General features: G+C 31.6%; 1 protein-coding gene across 10 annotated transcripts in view; it reads right to left on the bottom strand.

The window, feature by feature from the left end:
* EPHA5 (EPH receptor A5) overlaps positions 1-23628 on the bottom strand; it is a 337472-nt gene that overhangs the window by 81877 nt on the left and 231967 nt on the right. For all 10 annotated transcript variants that reach the window (XM_079152970.1, XM_079152972.1, XM_079152971.1 and 7 more), the window contains 2 exons: positions 10661-10785; positions 4953-5112 (listed from right to left, as the gene is read on the bottom strand). In XM_079152970.1, coding sequence (XP_079009096.1) covers positions 4953-5112; positions 10661-10785 — 285 coding nt within the window. The remainder of the gene's footprint in view (positions 1-4952; positions 5113-10660; positions 10786-23628) is intronic.

The following is a 23628-nucleotide window of genomic DNA, read 5'->3' as shown; positions in this document are numbered from 1 at the left end:
CTTTGTTTGCCCTGAGGGCATCAATACTATCCTTCTTATTTTAAGGAAGATGAAAACATGGAATTTTTAGGGCTGTCAATTCCTTCTTAGCGGTGGGAAAAAATTAGGTCCAGTAGGAGCCGTGATTTCCATTTTAATACATTGTTAAATTTATAATCTATAAAAATATGAATATTTAGTCATTCACATTTTCCACTTACGTATTTTTGTTAAAGATTAGTTGATTGCTGATGTAATATTGGAAGAAGAGCTGAGCAATATTTTGAAATCACTGAGAAGCAATGCAACATACTGTATTAAAAGGACTATGGGATATAAAAATTAATATTCTTTTGTAAAGAGTAACTTTTTTAATCATTATATACTGTCATTGTCCCTGGGAACTTTCAGGAGATATGTCGAGAAATCACATTTTTTACTTTGCATTGCTTCCTATGTTCCTGGTTGTAAACCTATATTATGTGAATATTCTCCAGACCTTTTTGCCTTAGGTACATATTGGAACAGTTAATCATTAAAGCTGAACAAACTTGTGAGAGCCAGATTATAAATGCTTTTGAAGTCTGGGCTGAGAATTTGAGATCTTTCTCTCACAGCAATATTAACTACTAACTTTCTTCATCAAGAGAACCTGAACAAAGTTAGAATTTTGACAAATATGAGTTCTGGAGTCAGTGGAAAACTTTAAAACAGTATGACAGGCCAATAAACACATGAAAAAAAGGTTGAACATCATTAGCTATCAGAAAAATTCTAATTAAAGTCACAAGATATCACCATCCACCTATTCAAAATGACTAGCAAACAAATACAAGAACAGTGATAACATCAAATACTAATAAGATGTGGAGAAACTGGATCAGTTCTGTAACTTGTGAGAATATACAATGACACAGCTACTCTGGAAAAAAGTTCAGCAATTTCTTATAAAACTAAACACATAATAGAACCAATGATTATACTTTTGGGGATTTAGCCCAGGAGAATGCAAACTTATTTCAACATGAAAATATGTACACAGATGTTCATAAGTGTTCATAAATGTTAGTTGCAATAGCAAACACAGGAATCAGTCAGATATCCTTCAACAGATAAATGGTGAAACTAAACTGTGGTAGGAATGTATTATGAATACCACTATGTAATCAAAATTAATAAATTGAATGCATTCATCAACCTGTATGAATTGCCAGAGAATTATGCTGAATGTTAAAAAAAAAAAGATTCCAAACTAAAAGTCACATGTTATATGATTCCATTCATAAAACATTTTTTTTATGTTAGAAAAGGGGAACAAATTAAATGAATCCCAGGTTCTGTTTAATGGAATGGAGTTGTTCCTGAAGGCAGTAGGTGTGGTTATAAAAGAGCAACAAGAATTATTTCCATTATGTGTGCATTATTTAGTATTTTGATAGATACATGAACTCACACAAAGGACCAAATTGTATAGAAAACACACATATGTCCACACACAACCACTTGTCTACAACGAAGTTCAAAATAATGTGATTGATATCTGTGGATTGTATCAATGTGAATATACTGGTTTTCATGCTACCTTATACTTTTGCAAGATGTTATGATGGGGAGAAACTAAAAATGTACTTAATAAGTTCTTTGTAATGTTGCATGCAATTGCATTTGAATCTACACTTACCTCAAGAAAATTTCAAGTAAAACTATAATAGCATTGTTTTAACACTTGGATTATACAGATTCAAATCTGTTCCATAGGTGAGAAATGAATAAAAGGAAGTGATACACCAACAATAACAAAATAAACACAAATAAGATTAGTAAATATTGGGCAAGCAGAGATTAAGAAAAATTCTGTGAGAACGTCAAGGTTTTTAGATACGTTAAAAGAAACTGAAAAAATGAGCTAACTAGTTTAGCTGAATGGTTTCATTCAAGGCAGGTTTATTTGTTGGTGTTTAAGTGGGGGTAGGTGTGGTTTTGTTGGTCACTACTGTTGAGCATATGGGTAATAACTGCAGCTTGGGAAAGAAAAAAATGGGAGGAGATTTCCTACCCAAAATTCTCATATAAAACAATAGTTCCAAAACAAATATGTATGCAGTCTTGTTTTTACCACTATTTACATTTGTCTTTAGGCCCATATTTTTTAATAGGAAGATAAATCTAGATGAAAAAGGAAAGTCTTCATAACAATTTCACCTCTGGTAAATCAATGAGTAAAGTACACCAGTAATAAATTTTTAAAAAGAACTAAATCAACAATGCATCAGTGTTTTATTATTATATGTCACTACTATTAATTGGCTAACCAATTAGAAAATTCTTTTTAAAGGTAATTTTTAAATAATATTCTGTCCTTACTTGAATGATGCAATAATAACTCTTAAAAGCCAGTATTCTTAAATTTCATCACCAAATGAAAATTATTGATAATTTTAAGAGGAAAAATACAAGTACATTTAAAAACCTATAATTCTCGCTTTGGGGTATTTGGAGATTTTATTGGGGAAATATCATTTTAAGAATTAAATTATGATATTAAGTAATAATGCACAATAAAATAATCACCATAATTTCACAAAAGACTACTATAATTATTGTTAAGAGAAAGGCATATAACAAAAATGCTACACAAATTATAAATGGAATTATTTTAATTACCATCATGCATTTTCTATGATTCCCTATAAACTGCAAGCTGTGAGAAAGAAGGGACCGTGTGCCTTACAAGTATTTGAGTCACTCACAAAACTTTAAGCAAAAGGAATTTTGATGTATAGGCAGTAATTAAAACAATTTTTAACCAATAAACAAAATCATTCTAAAATAGGTTTTGAAACAAATATTTTATTCTTTGAAATTAAACAGACTATATTTTTATACTCTCTGGAGCACAACATCTTATTATGTAATAGGTGCTTGCACAGTCTTGTTGAATCATATATAAAGGATCCTTTGTGAAGATCAAATGGAAATGATATATAATATATACTTTCTACAAAATAGAAATTCCTTCAAATGTTAAATATATGTATGCAAATTCAAGTAAAAGTAAGAATTTATACTAATAGCTAGGAGACGTCAGCCCTAAAACATTTTCATTATTTATTAACAATAACCCTAAATTCTATTTTTGTAGGAAAGATATTTGTGTGATATTTCTTTTCCTCTAGAAAGAATTTAGGAAAAATTCGGGAAATGTATGGTCTCAGGTGAGAATTTGTAAAAGTATAAATGACCTGCATGTTAGTTCTCTTCGTGCTCTGATTGATCAATTTTGACATGCCTGGAAATGACTACTTCAAAAAAAGTACAGGGTAGAAAATTGAAAAGTCAGAAGAAAAACTACTTCATGAACATGGCAACATCTACAACTGAGTAGAATTCAATATAAAATGAAATTTTTCATTTGTATAGTTATCAAAGCATTCAAGCATATTTTGATATAATTTATAGTTTTGTTCCCAGAGTTGTTAAGACTACATAAGCAAGAGTGCATTAGTATTGCTACCTAAAAAAACCAAGGCTTATTAAGATGGTCATCTTTCATCAAAAATCTATTTTACATTGAAGGTAATATTACTACCAAATCTATTGAGAAACTTTTCTGGAAGTTAAGCACTGGAGATTCAAATTTCAGTGATTTTAATCAGATGTCAGTCATGGGATAGTCCTTTGCATAGAAAAAATAGTTTATCATTTTATTTTATTTATTTGTTTATTTATTTTCTGGTACTGGGGAGAGAACCCAAGGGCACTTAACCACTGAGCTATATGCCTGGCTCTTTTATTTTTTATTTTATTTTGAGACAGGGTCTTGCTAAGTTGCTTGGGCCTCATAAGCTGCTGAGACTGGCTTTGAACTTGCAATCCTCCTTCCTCAGTCTACCCTGCCATTGAGATTACAGGCATGTACCACCACACTTGCCTCATTTATCATTTCTCATGACATCATTATCTTTCACTTACACTCTTATTTGAAAAAATTCAGTGGGGTAACACTTAGAAAGCTATATTTAAAGTAAGAAAATTCTTTCTAGATAATTTAGATAATTTAGTTAAACACATTAAGTAGAATATATCTTGATTTTCTAAAGGTTCTTGTTATACAAGTTTACTAATATTTAATTTAGTAGTTATTCAGTTATTACAAATGCAAACCAAAAATTAAGTTCTGACTTTGTTGGTTAAAAACAAGAAAATACACATTTTGTCTTCTTCATTTTAAAATCACTAATTCTTACATAACTTGATTTTAAAAAGCATATATACACACATCACATTTTGCAGGACTCCTGTGTCTTATTTTCTTTTTAATAAAATTTTAATAGTATTAGTTCTTTTATCAATAAAAATGGGAAAGTTATTCATTTCTTCTAATCTCTGCTTTTATATTTAGGATTAATTAGTAATCTCTATATTGTGTTGAAGTTAAAAGGAAAAAAAAAATATGCAATTTTAAGGGGGAATAAAGACTACCAAAAGGGTGTTTCAGAAATGTTTCCAGATTCTCCACTCTAAGATACTGCAAAATATTTAAGAAAGGAGATAGGTTATTGAGAGCACCATTTTCTTGCTAAATTCAGTGTCAAGGAAGCTTCTTGAGGAATTTTCTTTTTAGACTAAAATAGCATAGTTCAACAAAACATGTAAAAAGGAAATGGCAATAATTCAATACAGTATGGCAGCAGTGCAAACAAAGTCTTTAGAAGCAAGCTTTAAACATTTCTTAAGGATCTCCTGATACACCATCTCCCAATGGACTAAATGCGATGAGGAGCAGGACCCAAGTGTTAACCCGCTGACCTACCATAACAGCATGACAGATGCTTCCTACCTGAAGGGGTCACGCCTGGGAGAGAGGGAAGGAGAGTGAAACTGACAGAGTGCCCAGGGAGGGTATTGATCCACTGACTCTTTTCTGTTAACCATTACAGAGACATGAGTTGACAGTAATTAAAATGACTTACACACTGGGGTGGTTTCAAACTCAAATCTTCGACTGAAGACACCATAGCCTGCTGCTGTACGTGCTCGAATTTGGAAGACATATACTGAAGCTGGTTTCAAGCCTTCTGCAGTAATAGTCGTCTCTTTGGATTTGATAATTGTGTAACTGGTCTCTTGGTCCTTGGATTGCACATGTACATACAATAAAAAATTCAACATATGAATTACTAATGACAACTTACCTTAGAAATTTATTAGATATGAACTAGAAACCAATGGACTCTCTAGTATTACAAACATATTCTTGAAAAAATTCCAAACACCCTCGCTATGACACATACACACACACACACACACACACACATACACACACACACAATCTTACAATGTTTTTGAACTTGAGGTTTTGAAGATGACATGCTTTCTATTCATCCACAATGCATGCCCATGCCTTTGCTTATAAATGATTTATTTTTTAAACTCTTAAAACACAATTTTGCAGGCTATTGTTTTCAGAGTTTTTGTTATTATTATTAAGTGTGTGCTTGTTTTTCTCAGAATGTTTTATTGGAGTGTGTTTAACATGCTGCTTGTTCCTAGAGAAAATTGACAGTATTTCATATATGTCTAGGTTAGTCTTAAGCTTTGAAACTTCAATGAATTATATTTTTAATAATACTCAGAGCTTGGGAGAGAAATCAGTACTTTATTGGAGAATTTATTTCAATTCACTCTGACTAAATATTTAGCATTAAGGAAAACAATCAAATAAGCAATACTTTATATTTTCCTTTTAAAAACTTCTTACTGTATGCAAGTGGTGAGGAAAATAGTGAATGAAGATAGAGTAGGAAAGAAATAACTGGAAAAACAGGTTTGGAAACTGAAACAAAAGAGCATTTGTCCCTGTTTGGGCTACTCACAGAAGTCTGCACTAACCATCCATAGCTCTCTGAGGTTACTCATTAGCTTTCCAGTGAATACTGAAATTACTGACTAAAATATAGCAGGTTAATTCTTACTTTTATCTTCAGTTTCCTTATGTGTAGAACTTGGGATAGGAATTGTTGCTTGAATTTTCTCACATAAATGTTGTAAGAATGAGATGCATAATGCGCATGAAAACACATAATAAACTGAAATACATGTTTCAATTTTCATTATTGTTTTAAATGTTTTCTTTTTTTTCCATAATTCAGTATGCCAAAGTTGACTTGTAACGACTTTATATACCACCACTAATACAACCTAAAATAAACAATCTAGGACCATTTTTCTTTTGAAGCAATTTGCCATTCCTTATTTAATATCTTTAAGCATATTAAATTATATCAGAGTTAAGTATACCCAAATTGCTCTCTAAATAAGAATGGTCTAATTTGTAATTGGAATAAGTTTTTGAGTTCATACTAGACAAATGGTTGATCTTATTTTTTAAATTCACTGATTAATTTAAGTACTTAGTCTTTTAAAAGTTTAGGAAATTTTATTATAATTTTACAAGGAATTTCAAATAAGTAAGTAAATCCTACAAAACTTTACCTCAGAATTACCTTTTATCCACATGCATTTGTTGATCTTCTTTCTCCCATTAGCTCTATTGTCCCTTCTACATGCTAGGATGACAACATGATGTGTTCCTTTTAAATATTATAAATAACTTATAATCTATTTTAGTTACTGAATTTCTGTGAATGCTCAGATTGTTGACGGAATAAACCTGATAATATTATGTATTATTTCTCAATATTATTGAGATGAATATACTTCCCAGTTTGACTATAATTAGAATAGTAGCTTTCAGTAAGAAATGATTAAATATCTGGTTATTGATATCATTTCCAATTAATAAAAGGGAATTTAACTTGGTAAGAAAATCTAGTTAAACCTAATGTGGGATTCTCATATATTTGATATAATCATGGATTTTATGTAAAATGGTAACACATAGAATTTTTTAAATTGCAGATATACCAGTGTTAGAATTTCAATCATGACATTAAGTCTATTTGCAAATGTGGTTACACAACTCTAGAGCATTTTTTTCTTTCAGTGGTGATGAAATCATTTATCAAAATAAATGAGAGAAGATTTGATAATATACATAGTACCAAATACAATCTCCACAATATCATAGATTTTAGCTTAATTTAGGTATTCTTAACACATAGGGTAATGGTAAATTCTTCTGCTACAAAGGAAAAAATCAAAACAAATTTTAAAAGCTTACATGGTTGTAAATTCTAACAGTTAAAGGAACAATGAGTACATTTTGTAAAAATTTTGGAATTACTTTTGGCAAAAAGGGAAACAGTATTACAAGAAAACTGAAATGCTACTCAGTGAAATAATGTGAGATCCAATCCAAATTGCACAAAAAAGACAATATTCTGCCATGATTTAATTATTAACATTATATCTCAGTTGTTCCTTATCTGGAGTCTAATTGTACATTATCTTGCTGAGTTAACTGAATACAACTATTAAAGAGAATTGAGCAAAGCATGTATCTAAGACATCAAGACTAATGAATACACATTGTTAATGATCTAAGTATCTTCCAAAATGTATTTCTATTCCACTCCTTTGGAACACTCATATTATACTTTTCTTCATCTCACAAACCCTACACCTACCTCTTCAACACCACAACTACCTGGCTGCCAAATCCTTGGTTAGGGCATTGGCTTTTGCTGCCTTCATGCCCCAGCTGAGCAAATGAGCTACATTCCCCAGCTGCTTAGCAAACACTGTTCACATGTAGCAAGGGGAGGGACTCAGCAGAAGGAGCCAGCTGGCAAACACCCTGCTAAGGACCAGCTTCCCTTCTCCTCTGCCTTTAATTAAGGGATGGCAATAGGCCCATTACCACACCACAGCAGAGAAGCCCAATGACCTCTATTAGAGCAAGGCAATCACAGGCAGAAATGCCAGCTGGCAAATGCATGTGCCCTGGAAAGCTCTGCCACCTGTGTCTGGCCAAAAGCCATTCAATAAAATGGTGGTGTCATTTTGAAGGTTCTAAATGAGCTCTGGAAATCTACCAAGACCCCCACCTCAATACATGTTGTAAAAGCTCATTATCCTTTTTTTTGTTTTCTTTTTCTTAAAAGTGTTAAAAAAAAAAAAAAAAAGGTCTTTATGTGTGTTATATCAGTGTACTCACTAATTTGGCTTGACCTAAGGCCAAAATCATATTAAAATAAATGTAATCCAAAAAGAAATTTGATCTATAAAGACAATCATTCCATAACATGGATAAAATTTGCTAGAAGAAATATTAATAGAAAAGGAATCCTGCCTACCACTTGTTGATTAACTATTCATTCTTATAGAAGAATCAATTTGAAGAAAAAGAGAGCTAAATTTTTGTACCTATTGAATATCCCATGGAACATTATAATATGCTGGGAATTGGTAGCAAAAATAATACAAATTTACAATAAGAGAAAAAAGGATGATTTTTTTAAGGGCAAAAAGAAACCATTCATTGGTCCAGTTGGTTGATTTACTAGAAAAAAAAATGGAGGCAAAAAAAACCCTTTGTCTTCCTACTATAAAACTTTATTTCATCTAAGACACATAAATATATTCAAACACATAGTTTTTGTCATTTAATTCTTTTAAATTTTCAGTATACATTTCATTCTTCTTGAAAATCCATTTTAATAATAATTGAAATTTTTAACTTTAGAATACAGTTAAATTTAACATGTGTTGGCATATAGATGTATATGTGTATGTATGTACAAAATTCTACATACCTTTTCATTATTATAGAGAAATAAGAATTTAAAATACTTAAACAGGGAATATAAATGTAAAATCTTAATTTTGCAAATAATTTTTTAATATAGTAGGCATTTACATTGTAAGTTTCTAAAAACTGCATGCTGTTTTTGAGTACAATCCCAGAAAAAAAGGGATCAGTGGAGAATATTAATGTTACTACATTCTACTACATTGATTTCATTTTGTCAACAATAAGCTTTGTAAACCATATAGCAATATAAGTTGTCTCATAAGAGTCCTCTTAGCACATTCTTGGTGAATAATATATTTGGAAACATGTTTTTTGTGATATGTAAGTATCATCATTTATACTCCCTAATGATCTAATAGTTATAGGTAGGTAATGGTACCATTAAGTCAATTTTAAAAAGATGATTATTTCAAAAGTAGTAATTGACTATTTATTCATTCATTAATAAAATAAATATACGGGGGCTGGGGATGTAGCTCAGTGGCAGAGCAGTTGCCTAACATGTGTAAAGCTGTGTTCAATCCCCAGTACTACAAAAACAAAACAAAACAAAACAACTAATTAAATCAACATATGAACATTGCTGAGGTGTTCAAATCATAGAAATAACATGTAGATAGGTCTTCTGCCTGCCCCTACTACTGATTTATACTTTGTTGTGTATTTACCTAGTTAATTGCTGAATTGATGAACAGAAGAAGCAGTTTTATAAATCCTTATAATACTCAAAGAAATTAAAATCTGACATATTTACCTAAATCCTTTTATCTATGCATAATGCCTACAATCTGAGACTTTTAAGTTATTTTCACTAGCAAGACATTAGCATTTTATAAGATGATGAAAGGAAGAAACCATTGTCCTCTCTCCCTTAAGAATTGTTGAATAAGTTTTTTCTCTTTACTGTTTCTTTTTTTTTTTTTTTTTTTTAACTTTCTCCTATTTTCTTTATTCTTACTTAAAAGAAAAGAAATGATATCTCTGTGAGTTTGGGAGAAACAACTGAGTTTCTCTTTGAGGACCTAATTGTTCACATTATGTCTGTGTTCTTTTCTACTCTTACTTCAATTGAAGGATTACTTTCTTATCGAGGTCTCCAGTTCACCTCTTAGAGGCTAGTTTGGGCACACACATCTAACTGCTTCTTCTTTTGTAGAATTCAGGTTGTTCTAAGGTGTACATGTCATTCAGATCCAGGCTATACAAAACTCACATTATAATAAGTTGTAATGGAAGACTAATGGTGGCTACATATTTCAGTCACATACTCTAGTCCAACTTTAGAAGTTAAAAGTTCCATCTGTATGATTCCACTATCTTTAGCTTACTTGATTGTGGATTTGAGAAAGAAGAGGATAATTATTACCCTTAGATCCCAACAACTAACTATGAAATACAAAAGAGTGAACCCCGGAGAGAACTTAGGGAAAAAGAGGAAATCAAGAAAATATAAGGAATGTAAGAGATGCATTTCTAAGAATTTTAGTAGCCTCAAATTTTAATATATAGTTTATATGATAGTGTTACATACATGTTAGGAGATTTAAAAAAAAAAAATGTTACACAAGTCTCACTTGCCCAGCCATCCTTAACTGTACGGTATTGTGACAATTTACTGGCCATCAGTACCCACAGTATTCCTTGTAGCACACAGCAGTGGCTACTGAAGAGCAACAGTTTAAGAGTGTTCAGCACTTTCAGAATGTTCTGACTTCATCTTTCATTGCTGTGAAACTAGTTAAGCTGATTCTAGACAATACGGGGTTATCCAGAGCATAAATTACTTGGAGCAGAACATGAATAGAGTGCTCGCTGCACACATCTAGCCTCCATCATCATGACTGCAGAATCGATTGTCATTGATTTACACATAAAAGTGCAACATACTCTTCTACAAATTGGATAATTATGGTTGCTAAAATGGAAAAACAACGGAAAGGGCATTTTTAATTCTGTTAGTCCCACCTTCTCAAAATATTTAATTTCATACTCCAGGATGATTCCATTGGGGCGATCTGGCTCTTGCCAAGACAAAGAAATGCTGTTTTTTGCAATTTTTCCCTTTTTCACATTGGTGACTGGAGAGGGGGCTGAAAAAAAATACAAATAAAGAGTAGCATGATTAATAGAGCTCTGAAATTACAATCTATTGTGTACATTATGTATATTGACATTTTAGGATATTATCATAAAAATCACAAGTGATTAAATTTTCTTTTAATCTGGCAACAATTTTACTTTCTCTACATAAATTGTTAAAGATTGACCAGTGTGGTAACACACACCTGTAATCCCAGAGGTTTAGAAGACTAAGGCAGGAGGATTGCAAGTTCAAAGCCAGCCTCAGCAACTTAGTGAGGCCCTAAACAACTTAGCAATAACCTGTCTCAAAATAAAAAAATCAAAAGGGCTGAGGATGTGGCTCAGTGGTTAAGTGCCCATGGGTTCAATATTAAGTGTTTTACAAATATAAACTAGCTAATTACCCTGAGAAGTGTCTCATAATAAAACTTTAGTAACATAGAAGTTTAGGTCTTCATTATCTCAATACAGTTAAGAAATACATACAAAATACTTTATTTTTATGAAGAATAAAAATATTCCTGATGACCTTATGTATATTGTTTCTAAAATTTATGAACTCTTTGTAAAATATCTAAAATCCATTACATATCTAAATTTTTGTAACATATGGACTCTGCATAATACAGATAAGTGGCTATCTATATTACCATATTTTCACAACATTAAGGCTCTTTATTATACTTATTATAACATTTCCTATAGTTATAATTAAATTCATATCTCAAATTTAGTCAAAATTGTCCTTAAAATTGTTACCAAATATGCCAAAACAGCAATATCACATCTAAATTTTTGAAAGAAAGCTCTTTGAGGGAATTATACATTCATATGCAATTATAAGAAATAATAATACAAAGATATTCTGTATGTCCCTTATCTAGTTTTCCCCAGTAGTAATACCTTGTCAACAATATCACGACCAGGAAATTGACATTAATGTAATCCATTACATATCTAAAATTTTTAGTAATAATGTTAATAGTATTAAATATTAAGTTTGCATTCAAATTCTGTTCAAAAATATGTCATATATCTCGAAATCAACAGCAAATAGAATAAATGTTTGCCTTGATTTCCATTTTTCCCCCAAATTTCATCACAGTCACTTATGATGTTAATTGTTATCTGCTACAGAGTCTGAGATAACTACTTTTCTAATAAAAAGAGAAAATATGTATGCTATTTCACACACATTTAGATACAAGAGTTCACAAAACATCTGGATATATGAGTCAATGTCCATTTTGTCAATCTGCTGAGACTTGTATAGACTCTTTGGGTTTGATGTAGTGAAGTGTTGATTAATTTTTTTAGGTAGATTACCTTTATTTTTGCAGGTTTTAACTTTTATAAAAGACACAGGAAAAACTAATATGAACTAACGTGTGTGTTTATATGCAGTCATCTCTTAGCATGCACACAGAATTGGTTTCAGGACTACAGTCAACAATATATACTGATGATCAAATCCCTTATAAAAGTAGCATATGGTATAGTAATTTTTCACACAACATTATTTGGGTCAATGATAATATATATATATATATATATAAGATATATATATATATAATCAATGATAATATATATATATATAAGATCTTATATATATATAAGATTGGTCCCATATGATTGTGTTGACTAGTGAGGCCATAGCTATCTTAGTTTGTGTTAAATACACTCTATGATGTTCACACATGACAAAAGCACCCAAAGATGGATTTCTCAGTGCTCATTAAGCAACATAAGACATATTTACTTATATCATACACATATCCCATATACTTTTGAGTCTTCTCTTGGTTTCTTATGTAACAAAACATAAATACTATGTAAATAGTTGTGATACACCATTGTTTAGGGAATAATGACAAAAAACTGTATATGTTTAATAAAGTTGCATTTTTTTTTTCAAAAATATTTTCAAAAGCCAGTGCGGTGGTGCACTCCTGTAATCCCAGAGGCTCAGGAGGCTGAGACAGGAGGATTGTGAGTTCAAAGCCAGCCTTAGCAAAATTGAGGTGCTAAGCAACTCAGTGAAACTCTGTCTCTAAATAAAATACAAAAAAGGGCTGGTGATGTGGCTCAGTGGTCAAGTGCCCCTGAATTATATCCCCAGTACCAATTAAAAAAAAATTTTTTTTCAAGTCATAAGTTGAAAATGATTGAATCCATAGATGTGGAACCTACTGCTGTAATGGGTTAACTCTGTGTGTGCATGTGTGGATAAACAGATAAATAACATTTTTTATAATGTAAAAGCAGTCAGCCACAGTGAATATTATATAATCTTACGCACAGCCCCATCTAAGTAGTAGCAAGCACCTGGTGAGGTTAAATTAAATAAGTACACACACACACACACACACACACACACTTCTGACTATTTTGCTTTTTATTAGTTTTGTCCAGACAAAATAACACTTTGTGATTTGTCGTGTTCAATTTTTGAAAACATAATCAAACTAGAGGCACTACTTTCAACAACTGGCTGCAAGGACAGTGTTTAGAAGGAATGTATGTTAGGACCAACAGCAGTGTAAATGTGGGCGGGGGGGAGGCAAACTATTTCAAAGCAAAAGAAAGATCATTGTCGCCCTCTGCTTAAAACCCTCCAGTGATTCTGCCTCAACTCTAGGGGAAACCCAGCTGTACAGTGTGTGCAAGGATCATGACTGTATGGTCCCAGCATCTTCTCGACTCTGACCTCTTGCTGTTCTTCACTAGCTCTGCTCCATGTTCTGTGTCTTACAGTCCTGCCACACTCCTGCGAAGAGACATTTATACTGTGCTTTCCAGCTTTCAGAAGTGCTCTTCCCCAGATTCTCATGGCTCTCTCTCTCACCTCCCCTGAGTTTCTCAGAGCGGCTGTTCATGTCTACTCCACATACTCTAGTAAGAGACTCTCTCATCTCCCCTCACCTCTACATTCTTTTTGCTCTCTTATTACTGTTTTTTTTCCATAGCACTTACATGTCACCATCTGACATACTACAAAACTACATTTTTGTTTCTTTCAATCCTCCCAACTACAATACATTTAATAAAGGCAGAAATATTGTTTATCTTGTCAACTATTGAATCCCAGCATATAGAACAATGTCTAAGAGAAGAGTCCAAAGAATATGTACAGAATGAATGACTGGTGTCACCCCAGGTAATATGTCCAAATTTTTATTTTTAAATTTTTGTCATTTCTGCTCAGTGAAAACAATATTTAAGTACAGTATTTATTGTTTTATATGCCTATTTTTATTCTCTTCATTTCAGAGAATGGTGATATTTTGGTGCAGAGAATGCACATTCTCAGCTTTGTTTTCTTTTCTTAAAATGTCAGTTCCACACAGGTTTTTTGGAATGTTATAGAACAAAATGTGTGCACAAAAAAGTCCAAATTATCCATATGCAGTATTGCAATGCAGTTTGTTTACTTCTACAGAAACTATAAATTGACTAGCAGTTCTCACAGTAACATTTTGGTATAAGCTTGAAGTTTCTATTGATTTCCAGTGAGAGTAGTCATACCCTAGTCAGCACTGTAGATAAAGCATATAAAAAACATGGTGGAAGGTTAAGGATAATCTTTGGGTTGTGGTCCATTGTAGTGTTTGTAGCAAAATAGCAAATTTACCAAAGTATTAAGAGAGGACTAAGGAGGACAACGGATTTTAATATATTTGTTCAGGAATGAATTATCTTACCTTCAAATAACACTACATATTTATTGCATTTTACAGTAGTATAAATACAGAAAAAAATTACATCTTCAAAGTTCTTTACTCACTTTACCACAGTACAAACATCCTTTTAGATTAGCACATTTCCCAGAGATAGAAGTCAGTTTTCACCTAACAAATTGATGGTATGGACACTTTTCTATTCATCATAGAATAATCAGAAAATTATATTTCTCATTTTGTTCCACAAAGTCAGGGGCTTATTTTAATTTAGTTCACAGTTACATTTCTTGGGATAGAAAATTGCTTAGCATACAGATATTTAATAAATAATCAGGAATGAATGGATGAATGAATGAATGGCAAATATATATATCTTGTATCATTCAAAACTCAGTAACTATTTCATCTAAGGATGCACATATTTAGGAAAATATCAGCTCTGGATATATGGATTTATTTTAAAATGTAATCAATGCTTTCATAAAACAATCAACCATTCCAAAATGAAGCTATCAAACAAATATCAACAAAGAAATAATCAGCTTAAGGTGGAATATTTTGAAATTTACTTGCATCCATCAAAGTTAAATAAATTATATAGCTTTCAAAAACTGTTTAACAAATGTCATTGTTTTTCAAATTTGGTTTTCTCAGAGGCTAAAAATGTCCTTTAAAATAATGGTTCAAATGGGAGAATAACATCACTGCTGAGTTCAGAATAGTTCAGAATAATTTCCTCTGTGACAAGAGCATCTTTGCATCACATGGGTAAAGCTTATGGAAGTGAGGACACTGACAGCTCCTGGGGACATAATGATGATGCACAAATTGTGAGTGGCGGCAATCCTCTACCACTGCAAGGCATTTTATAGGTATCATGCACATTACAATAACTGTAACCAGATTTGTCAGCATCAAGGGGCATGTTCAATTTATCTTATTTGCCTCCTCACTGATACCTTTAGCTCATTCTCTGCCCATTCAACCGTCTATTAAGGAAGACTGGTATCAAATGAAAATGATGACTTAGAACATTTTTGCTTGCAAAATGTTGTAGAATGATGTCAAATCACAAAACTATTACTGTTCCTGTACAAGAAGATGGAGAAATTATTAAAGAAATGAAGTTGTAGAGATAACAAAATAGTTCACATAACCTCTGAGTTGCAGCTTTTTGATATATGAAAATGTTTTAGAATGTGTCTGTACTATAGCTTTCATATGGGAGCTCTTAAGTACTGGGTAATTTGGAAGATACTGAATCGTTAATAGTTTCTGCTGTGGAATAATTCGGTCCAATTTTTAAATAAACATTTATATTTAGAATATTTGTAGAAAAATAGACGGTAAAGAATTACTGTATACTTTATGCCTAATGTTCCCTATCAATAACATTTTATATTAGTACTACACATCTGTCACCACTACTAAACCAACACTGATATATTAATAGTAACTAAAGTCCATACATTATTCACATTTCCTTAGCTCTTACTTAATGTTCTTTTTTCTGTCTCAAGGACCTATCCAGAATAACACATTAGTCCTTGTTTTTACTTAGGTTCCTCTTGGCTCTGAGAGTTTGGGAGATTTTCTTTGATTTGAGGATCCTGACACTTTGGGACAAACTGATAAGGAATTTTGCAGACCACCTTTAAAGTAGGATTAAATTAATAATATTTCCTAAAATTTGAACTGGTGTTGTGAGAATTTGAGGGAAAGACTAGGGAGGCAAATTGCTATTCCCCTTACCTCATACAACGGTGCCATACCATCAGCATAACATCACTGGTATGTTCACTTTAACCACTGAGATAGTATAGTATTTATGAGGTTTCTCCACTGTTTATCTTTTTTCCAGCTTTCTATGTTATATTTTCTTCAAGAAAGATACTAGATACACTTAAGAGTAGGTATTTATGATTCATTTCCTTGAGAGTGGAATATGTGTTTAAATTATTGGGAATTCTTCCACATGGAAAATTTGTCTATTCTTTCTTATTTTTACAATTTAATCATTTATTTATGGTTATCAATATGAACGTGCTTGTACTCACTTTTTATTTACTGCTTTATAATCTGATTCTGTATTTTGTTACTCCAATTGTTAATGCAGTGTCACTGGAGGCTCTTTTAGAGCTCCTATGTCCCTTTGACATACCCCCATCATTGTGGGCATGTCTGTTTTCTATATACTTTTTTACTTACTGACACTGGAAGGCCAGATGTTCCAGGACCTTGTATATATGTCCCTCAGTCCAAGAATCAGTCATTTCTCCAAGAAGTATTGGTATCTTTTCTTAGAGAATCACATTGGAAGTTAAGATCTGCGTGTTAGGTGGATTCCTTCCCACTGACATGCCATTACATCTAGGCTGACAGAGAACTATGAGTATGTGGATGTGAACTCCTGTGTTCCCATAAATATTTCTGTATGATTCCAACAATATCTCTGTTAAGCTAAATATGAGTATATACTGATTTGCTAACTCTGACCAAGTATTACCTGGATCATTCTGGCCTCATTACTTTCCTTATCTGTAACCTTCTATTCCAACAGTGACATCCACCATTTGCCATTCAGGAACTTAATTGTTCTATTCCAGTATGTATGTCTAGTTGTTTAATTATAGTTAATCCATGTCTCTTTGATTTATTGATGATGATATAATTCAGAAATAGAGTTGAAAAAATAATGATATACAAAATCCTGCCATCAATTGCATAACAGGAAATGTCCTCCCAATTTTTCAGAAAAGGTATAGTGCTTCCAGATGGAAAACAGATAATTTTGAAGTCCAACTTGGCCTAAAACTCTTGGCATCCAGCCACTTTTGAATGCCAAGTTGTTTAACTTAATGTTAAGTTGCTTGACCTCTACGAATGTACTTTTTAATCTTTACAATAGGAGAAATAGTTCTTGAGCTCCACAGTATACCTTTTTTTTTTTTATTATTAAAGGTTCAAAAACCAAAAAAAAAAAAAAAAAAAGAAAGAAAGAAAATGCATATATCTCCAGATATTTGATTTACACATCCATCATTTGGGCCTTCAATCTCTAAGACAATCAGTAAGATGATATTAAAAATAGTGTACAACCATAGAAATAAAATGATGCACCCCATTTGTGTACAATGAATCAAAATGCAGTCTGTAAAATTTTTTTAAAAAATAATTTTAAAAAACTTGTCTGTTCTGTCACTGTCCATGATGTGTTAAAACTTCTTCACATGGAACATCTTTTTCTACAAAAGCCTCTGCTTATGAGTAACTTATTAGTTCACTTAGACATTTTTCAAAATACATGTATTTTATATTTGATTGCATAGGTTAAAGTTTGACCAAGTAGACTGTCAATATTAGCCAGGTGAAAACCACCATTCCTCTCTGCCATGCACAACTGATCACACTTGGGTGCTTTACGTTATCCAGACAGCCCTGAGGCCAGTGTTTTAAAAAATGCACATAACTAAGGTTCCTTCCAGAAAATTCACTCAGTAGTTTAGAGTGTGAGTAAGGATTATGTATTTTTAATATTTGGAAGGAATCAATCATTTTATCAGTAAAATTCAGGAAATATTAATACCAAACCATAATAAAGTTAATCCTTCTTTAAACAAAATTACATAGATTTAGAACCTGAGGATGGAAACTGGATCAGAGCTTTGAACCTTTGGTACACTGTTTCTACCTGTTCTCAATATCTTTGTTACTATATTTTCCTCTCTCCTGTTGGGAACAACTTCTACTTATATTTGATAATTTCCTTTGGCATTATTTGGAAAACTAATTTGTTCATTTATAAATAACCTTGTTTATTCTGATTAGACAGTCATCTCCATAAAATTAGAAAACTCTCAGGTCTTGTTAACTATTGACTTATTCCTCAGAAGAGTTCATGACAACATCCTAAAACATACACCTGCTTGCACTCTTCTTGAAAACATCAGATCCCTTCTCCAGATGGAACTTCCTTTGTCAAAACTTTCATGCCTTTAGTAGATTTTTCCCTAAGGACAGTCAGTATGTTAATCACACAAAAATTTCTGTTATGTGACAGTGCATGAATGAGAGAAAACTAGGCTGTGTATGTTCTATCCTCTCTCTAAATTTCCAAACTCATCCTCTCTATTGTTATTTGTTGCCTTTTAGACACATGACCTACTTTTTCTTTCGGAACACACTAAATTTATCCTGCCTTGGGACTTATACACTTGCATTTCTCCTTGTTTGTCAATTGCTCTTCACTTTATTCAGGATTTTGAGAATCAAGTCATATTTTCAGAATAGTCTTTCTGTCTGAACTACCATTTGATAGTTCTCATTTGTCTTTATAACAGCACTGCTTGAAATTAGATGTCTATTTCTTCACTTGTCTCCTATCCATATTCCTACAGGATTATAATCTTCCTGACAGAAAGCACTCTCTCTGCCTATTCACTAATACCTCATGTGCCTTCAAAATTCATAGAATAGACTAGCATCTCATTTTCTTAAACACATAAATTATTTTTCTGGTTTTAAAGTTATTAAAGAATATATTACACATAGTTCTACTTTATAGTTATCAACTCAAGTCAATTATCAAAGGAATCATTTTAACTTTCTTACTTTACTTATCTGTAACCTCTCACCCCAATAGAGGTTTCTGTCATCTAGTATGTAAACGTTCAGATCCAGTACATATGTTATCAAAATGACACATGCCCTGCTTGTTTAGGGCACAGCAAAAGAAAGGTATATATTGAATATAGAGATGACATAAATGAGAATATGACAGTGAATATTAAAACAAAAAAATCTGTTATTAAAATATTTCAAAGAAATTAAGAAATTTTAGGGCCAAAGAATTAATAAGGCACTGGAAATACAACTGACTTTTAGTTAATACTCTACAATCCTATTTTATTAAATGGAAGTTAATAAAAAAAATTGCTTAAAAATATATACATGTGTTTCTGTACACATACACAATTTTATATTTATATATTATAAAATTATGCATACATATGTCAATAATACAATAATGAAAACTTGAATGTATTTTGAAATTCAAATATATTCTCCGGGTTAAGAATGTACTTTTGAAATGAAAATAGAGAAAGTGTGGGTTTTAGGTCTCCAGTTTCTAATGATCCTCATTCACAATATTTTCTGTTCTTTTACTTCTTCACAAAGAAAGGTGGAGAAGGAGATGGCAAAAATTGGTAGGTAAGCTCTGGACTAACCTATTAAACTGAGGTACAGTTTTGAAAATTCTAGAGATTTTAATTATAGGAAAAGCAAAACCCAAATATAATCCATTTATCTTTAGATTATGTTTTTAAAGTTGAAATAACGCTGACATTACCATCATGTATGTCTCCTCTATTTTCTAAGTGTGTCTAAGTATTTTCTTATACAAGGCAAATTAAATGCCTCTTGAGAGAGCACATGTACACATGTACACAGACACATATAGATTCTGCTCAGTTAACAATAAGTTACATCTTGATTAACCCCTCATAAATTGAAAATAAAACAGAAACACATACAATACACCTCACTCACTGAACTCTCAGCTTTGTAACACAGTACACTGTAGAGCATCACTTGTTTCCCTTCATGATCCTGTGACTGACTGGGAGCAGCAGCTAACAACCATTGTTTCCTGAGAGAGTACAGACCACATATCACCAGCCCAGGAACAGAACAAAATTCAGAAATCTAACTACAGTATCTACTGAATGCATATTGCCTTTGCACCGTCATCAAGTCAAATAATCAAAAGTGAAATGGTTATAAATTGGGGCACTATAAATCAATCTACAAACACACACTCACACGCACTCATACACACAGACGTGTGCATCATTTATAGCTGATGTAATTAAATCACATATAATGATTACTTTGTCATATTTGTTTTACACTCTGTCATTTGAATGTAAGAAAATTAATAAATAGATTGCCTAGAGTAAATGAGAAATGCAGTTGCTAAATTATCAACATATCTAAAATTGTTAACATGGAAATGTGAGGCAGATATATACAGGTGTATTTGCATAGCTGCATATAAATGTGCCATATGTCAAATATTTATAATTTCAATTGTATATATTATCAATTATATATATTTATTATATACTTAATACAGTCTCATTACTAAATTATCATTTGATATTAGTGACCCAAAGAAAACTACTGCGCATTCTCAACACTCCTGATACCCATGGTCTCTACAAAGAAACAGAGGGTTTTAAAGGTTTCTTCTTCAAACAAAAATTTACTCTTGCTTGTTCAGACAAAAACCTACAATCACTCCATCTTAAAAGCCTGCAACCAAATCTTTTGATGTCTGATCTCAGTGAAATTTCAAAACAACCATTTCACAAAATCCTGGCTTTGAATATGTCAATAGTTCCAGAGAGATGATATCCTTTTTAATAAAAAGAACCTAAGAGCAGAAATGTCCCAATAGGTATCATTTGTTTTTTACAAAGACTTGAAAATCATGAAATATGGAAAATTAAATATTTTCAGGAAAAAATAAAAGTACCTTAATTGTAAAGAAGTCATTTTGATGATCATTCTTATAACATATGCCTTGTTCTGGATAGAGATTTATTATGCACTAAATAAATGATCACATAGTTTGTTCTCCATTTATTACCTGTTAATACATATCATGGAATTTCCAATACACAAAGTGTCCTTGGACACTTGTTTAATCTTAATAACTACAATGCCCATTTTATGAGAAACAGAATTTAAAAAATGTTTGCAGTAAACTTAAAACAAAATGAGGCTATATCTAGCAAACAATGTGGCACAGTTGGAAAACTTTAATCAACAGAGTATTATTCAGTTACAAGGGAATATATATAATTTATATATATAAATGTATATATAAGTTATAAATGTATAATTTTTAATATTGTTTTCTTAGTATTAAACCTCAATTAAGGAGTATGGCAATTCATTTTATAGGTGCATAAGTACTGATTAAGTCAAAAAACAAACTCCCATAGCCCATGTTCTTTTTTAATAGAAAAAAATTAATCTCCATTATAAATACATAATATATAATGTCTTGTTAACCACAGAACAGGCCAATAACAGTAATGAAGGCTTAAAGTACAAATTCTAATTCAATTCTTAATTATGTCAAGATTTTCACAATCTAAACCAATCTGATCTAGCATTAAAAAAAAAAGCAAACACTTCATAAGTGTTGATAACCTACATTATTTCCTTTCCTACTTCCTCTGATTTTTAAACTTATATTAGTAAATAAGCATGAAGAATCATTTAATTCACCAGAATTCATGATGATAAATAATCATTTATCTATTGATTACTTAAGTAACCATAATAGATTTCTATTATACTATTAAAATCCTAGGCCATCACATCTTCTTTTCCTAAATATATTCCCTTCGAAGTCATCTGCCAAGATTTCCTTAAAATCTGAAGTTGGGTCAGAAGACACAAAAAATTAAACTTTACTACTATATAACAACCAGTGAGAACCTGCTGCTCTCATATAAACACCCCAATCACAGTATCTTTAAACAGTGTCACTCTTGCAGATAAGTGTAATCTCAACCCTGTGGTTTGCTGAGGCAAGAGGACTGCAAACTCGAGGCCAGCCTTGAGACAATGTCTTAAAAAATAAATAAATGAAAGGACTGGGCATATATAGCTTAAAAAATAAGTAAATGAAAGGACTGGGCTCAATATAGCTCAGTGGTCAAGACCCCCTTGGGTCAATTTCTAGTAAAAATAATAGTAAGTAATAATAAAAATAATAGTAAGTAATAATACTTACTATTATAGTAAGTATTAATAATAGTAAGTAATAAAAATTAATTAATTAACATCATTCCTAGCAACGACATGGCACCCTGGAGCTAGAGTAAATACAAGAATAATGATTACAACTAGTCAACATTTCCAAGCCCAGAAGAAAGCCAAATCACAACAGTCTGTTCCAAATTAGTAATGTTTTCAGACATCTAATTCCTCAGTTCTTACCATGGGACTAATTTCAGTGAATCATACCACACGTTCTCCAAGCTGTGGAAATCTGGGCTAGTGCTTAAATTGCATATTAGGCCATTTTCTACTTAGAGGGATCATAGAGAAATTTTCAAGGCCAACAAAATACAGTACTGTGTATTTGTCATCGGAAGTTCAAACAGCATATGGTCTATAATTTTCTTGCACTGCAACAGTGGTTTGTGTTCATATTTTCCAAAAAATGTAAATAAAATATACATAATCCTGGCTACAAAATGTTCAAGATGACACATTCTGTAAAAATTTCAGTGTTTAGTTAAAATAAACTCAGTTCAAATTTTAGTTAGAGAATTGTTTAGCAAATGTTTTCTGAAAAAATTAACAAATACGTGCATGGATAAACAGATGGTTAAAGGAGCTACTGTAATGAACTTCCCATGAAAGAACATTACCTTTAAATTAAACATTACATATCAGACATTTTATAGTCCAATCACTTCATACACATTAACTCATTCACTCTTCCCTATATCCATAGGAAACATCATCTATTATCATTCATTCCCTTTGGAAGCAAGAAATATTAAATAATTTGTCCAAGTTCAATCAACAAGGTACTGACCCAACTAAGCAAGAGCTTGACAGTTTCATTCTTAAGTCTTAGTTCATAGGATAATAAAAGAATTGCTCATTTAGAAATGTTATGCTTAATGTGTAATCATTTATTAGATTGTTAAAGATTATTCATATTGTCTAATTTTTCCCTTAAATATTTTAGTATCTTAAATTTTATTCAATTTTCTTAATATTTTAGAAAGCTGATTACCAAAAACAGAACCTAAATGACAGTCTGTGATACAAGTTAGGTAACTCTTCATTGTTATGTGTAATGTATACATTAGTTGACATGAATTTGGGTCTAATTTGAGTTGTATTACCCACAGCAATGTTCAAAACCATTTTATTTAATATTGTACACCTATATGATAGCATTTAAATGTATGAGAGATTTTTATATATTCTTTGCTGATGAAACTTGAAAATTGCCTTCTGGAAATGTCCAAAGATAAACCTTAATCCTCACAACCATTAATGGTACTCACATTAAGACTGCTCTCCACGTGCTGTACCATAGATAAGGTGGACTATAGATTTTTAGTAATTCCCTGC

The sequence above is a fragment of the Sciurus vulgaris genome, assembly GCF_902686455.1.
Source record: "Sciurus vulgaris genome assembly, chromosome: 9".
In the NCBI taxonomy this organism is placed as follows: Eukaryota; Metazoa; Chordata; class Mammalia; order Rodentia; family Sciuridae; genus Sciurus; species Sciurus vulgaris.
This window is presented reverse-complemented; position numbering and strand designations above follow the sequence as displayed.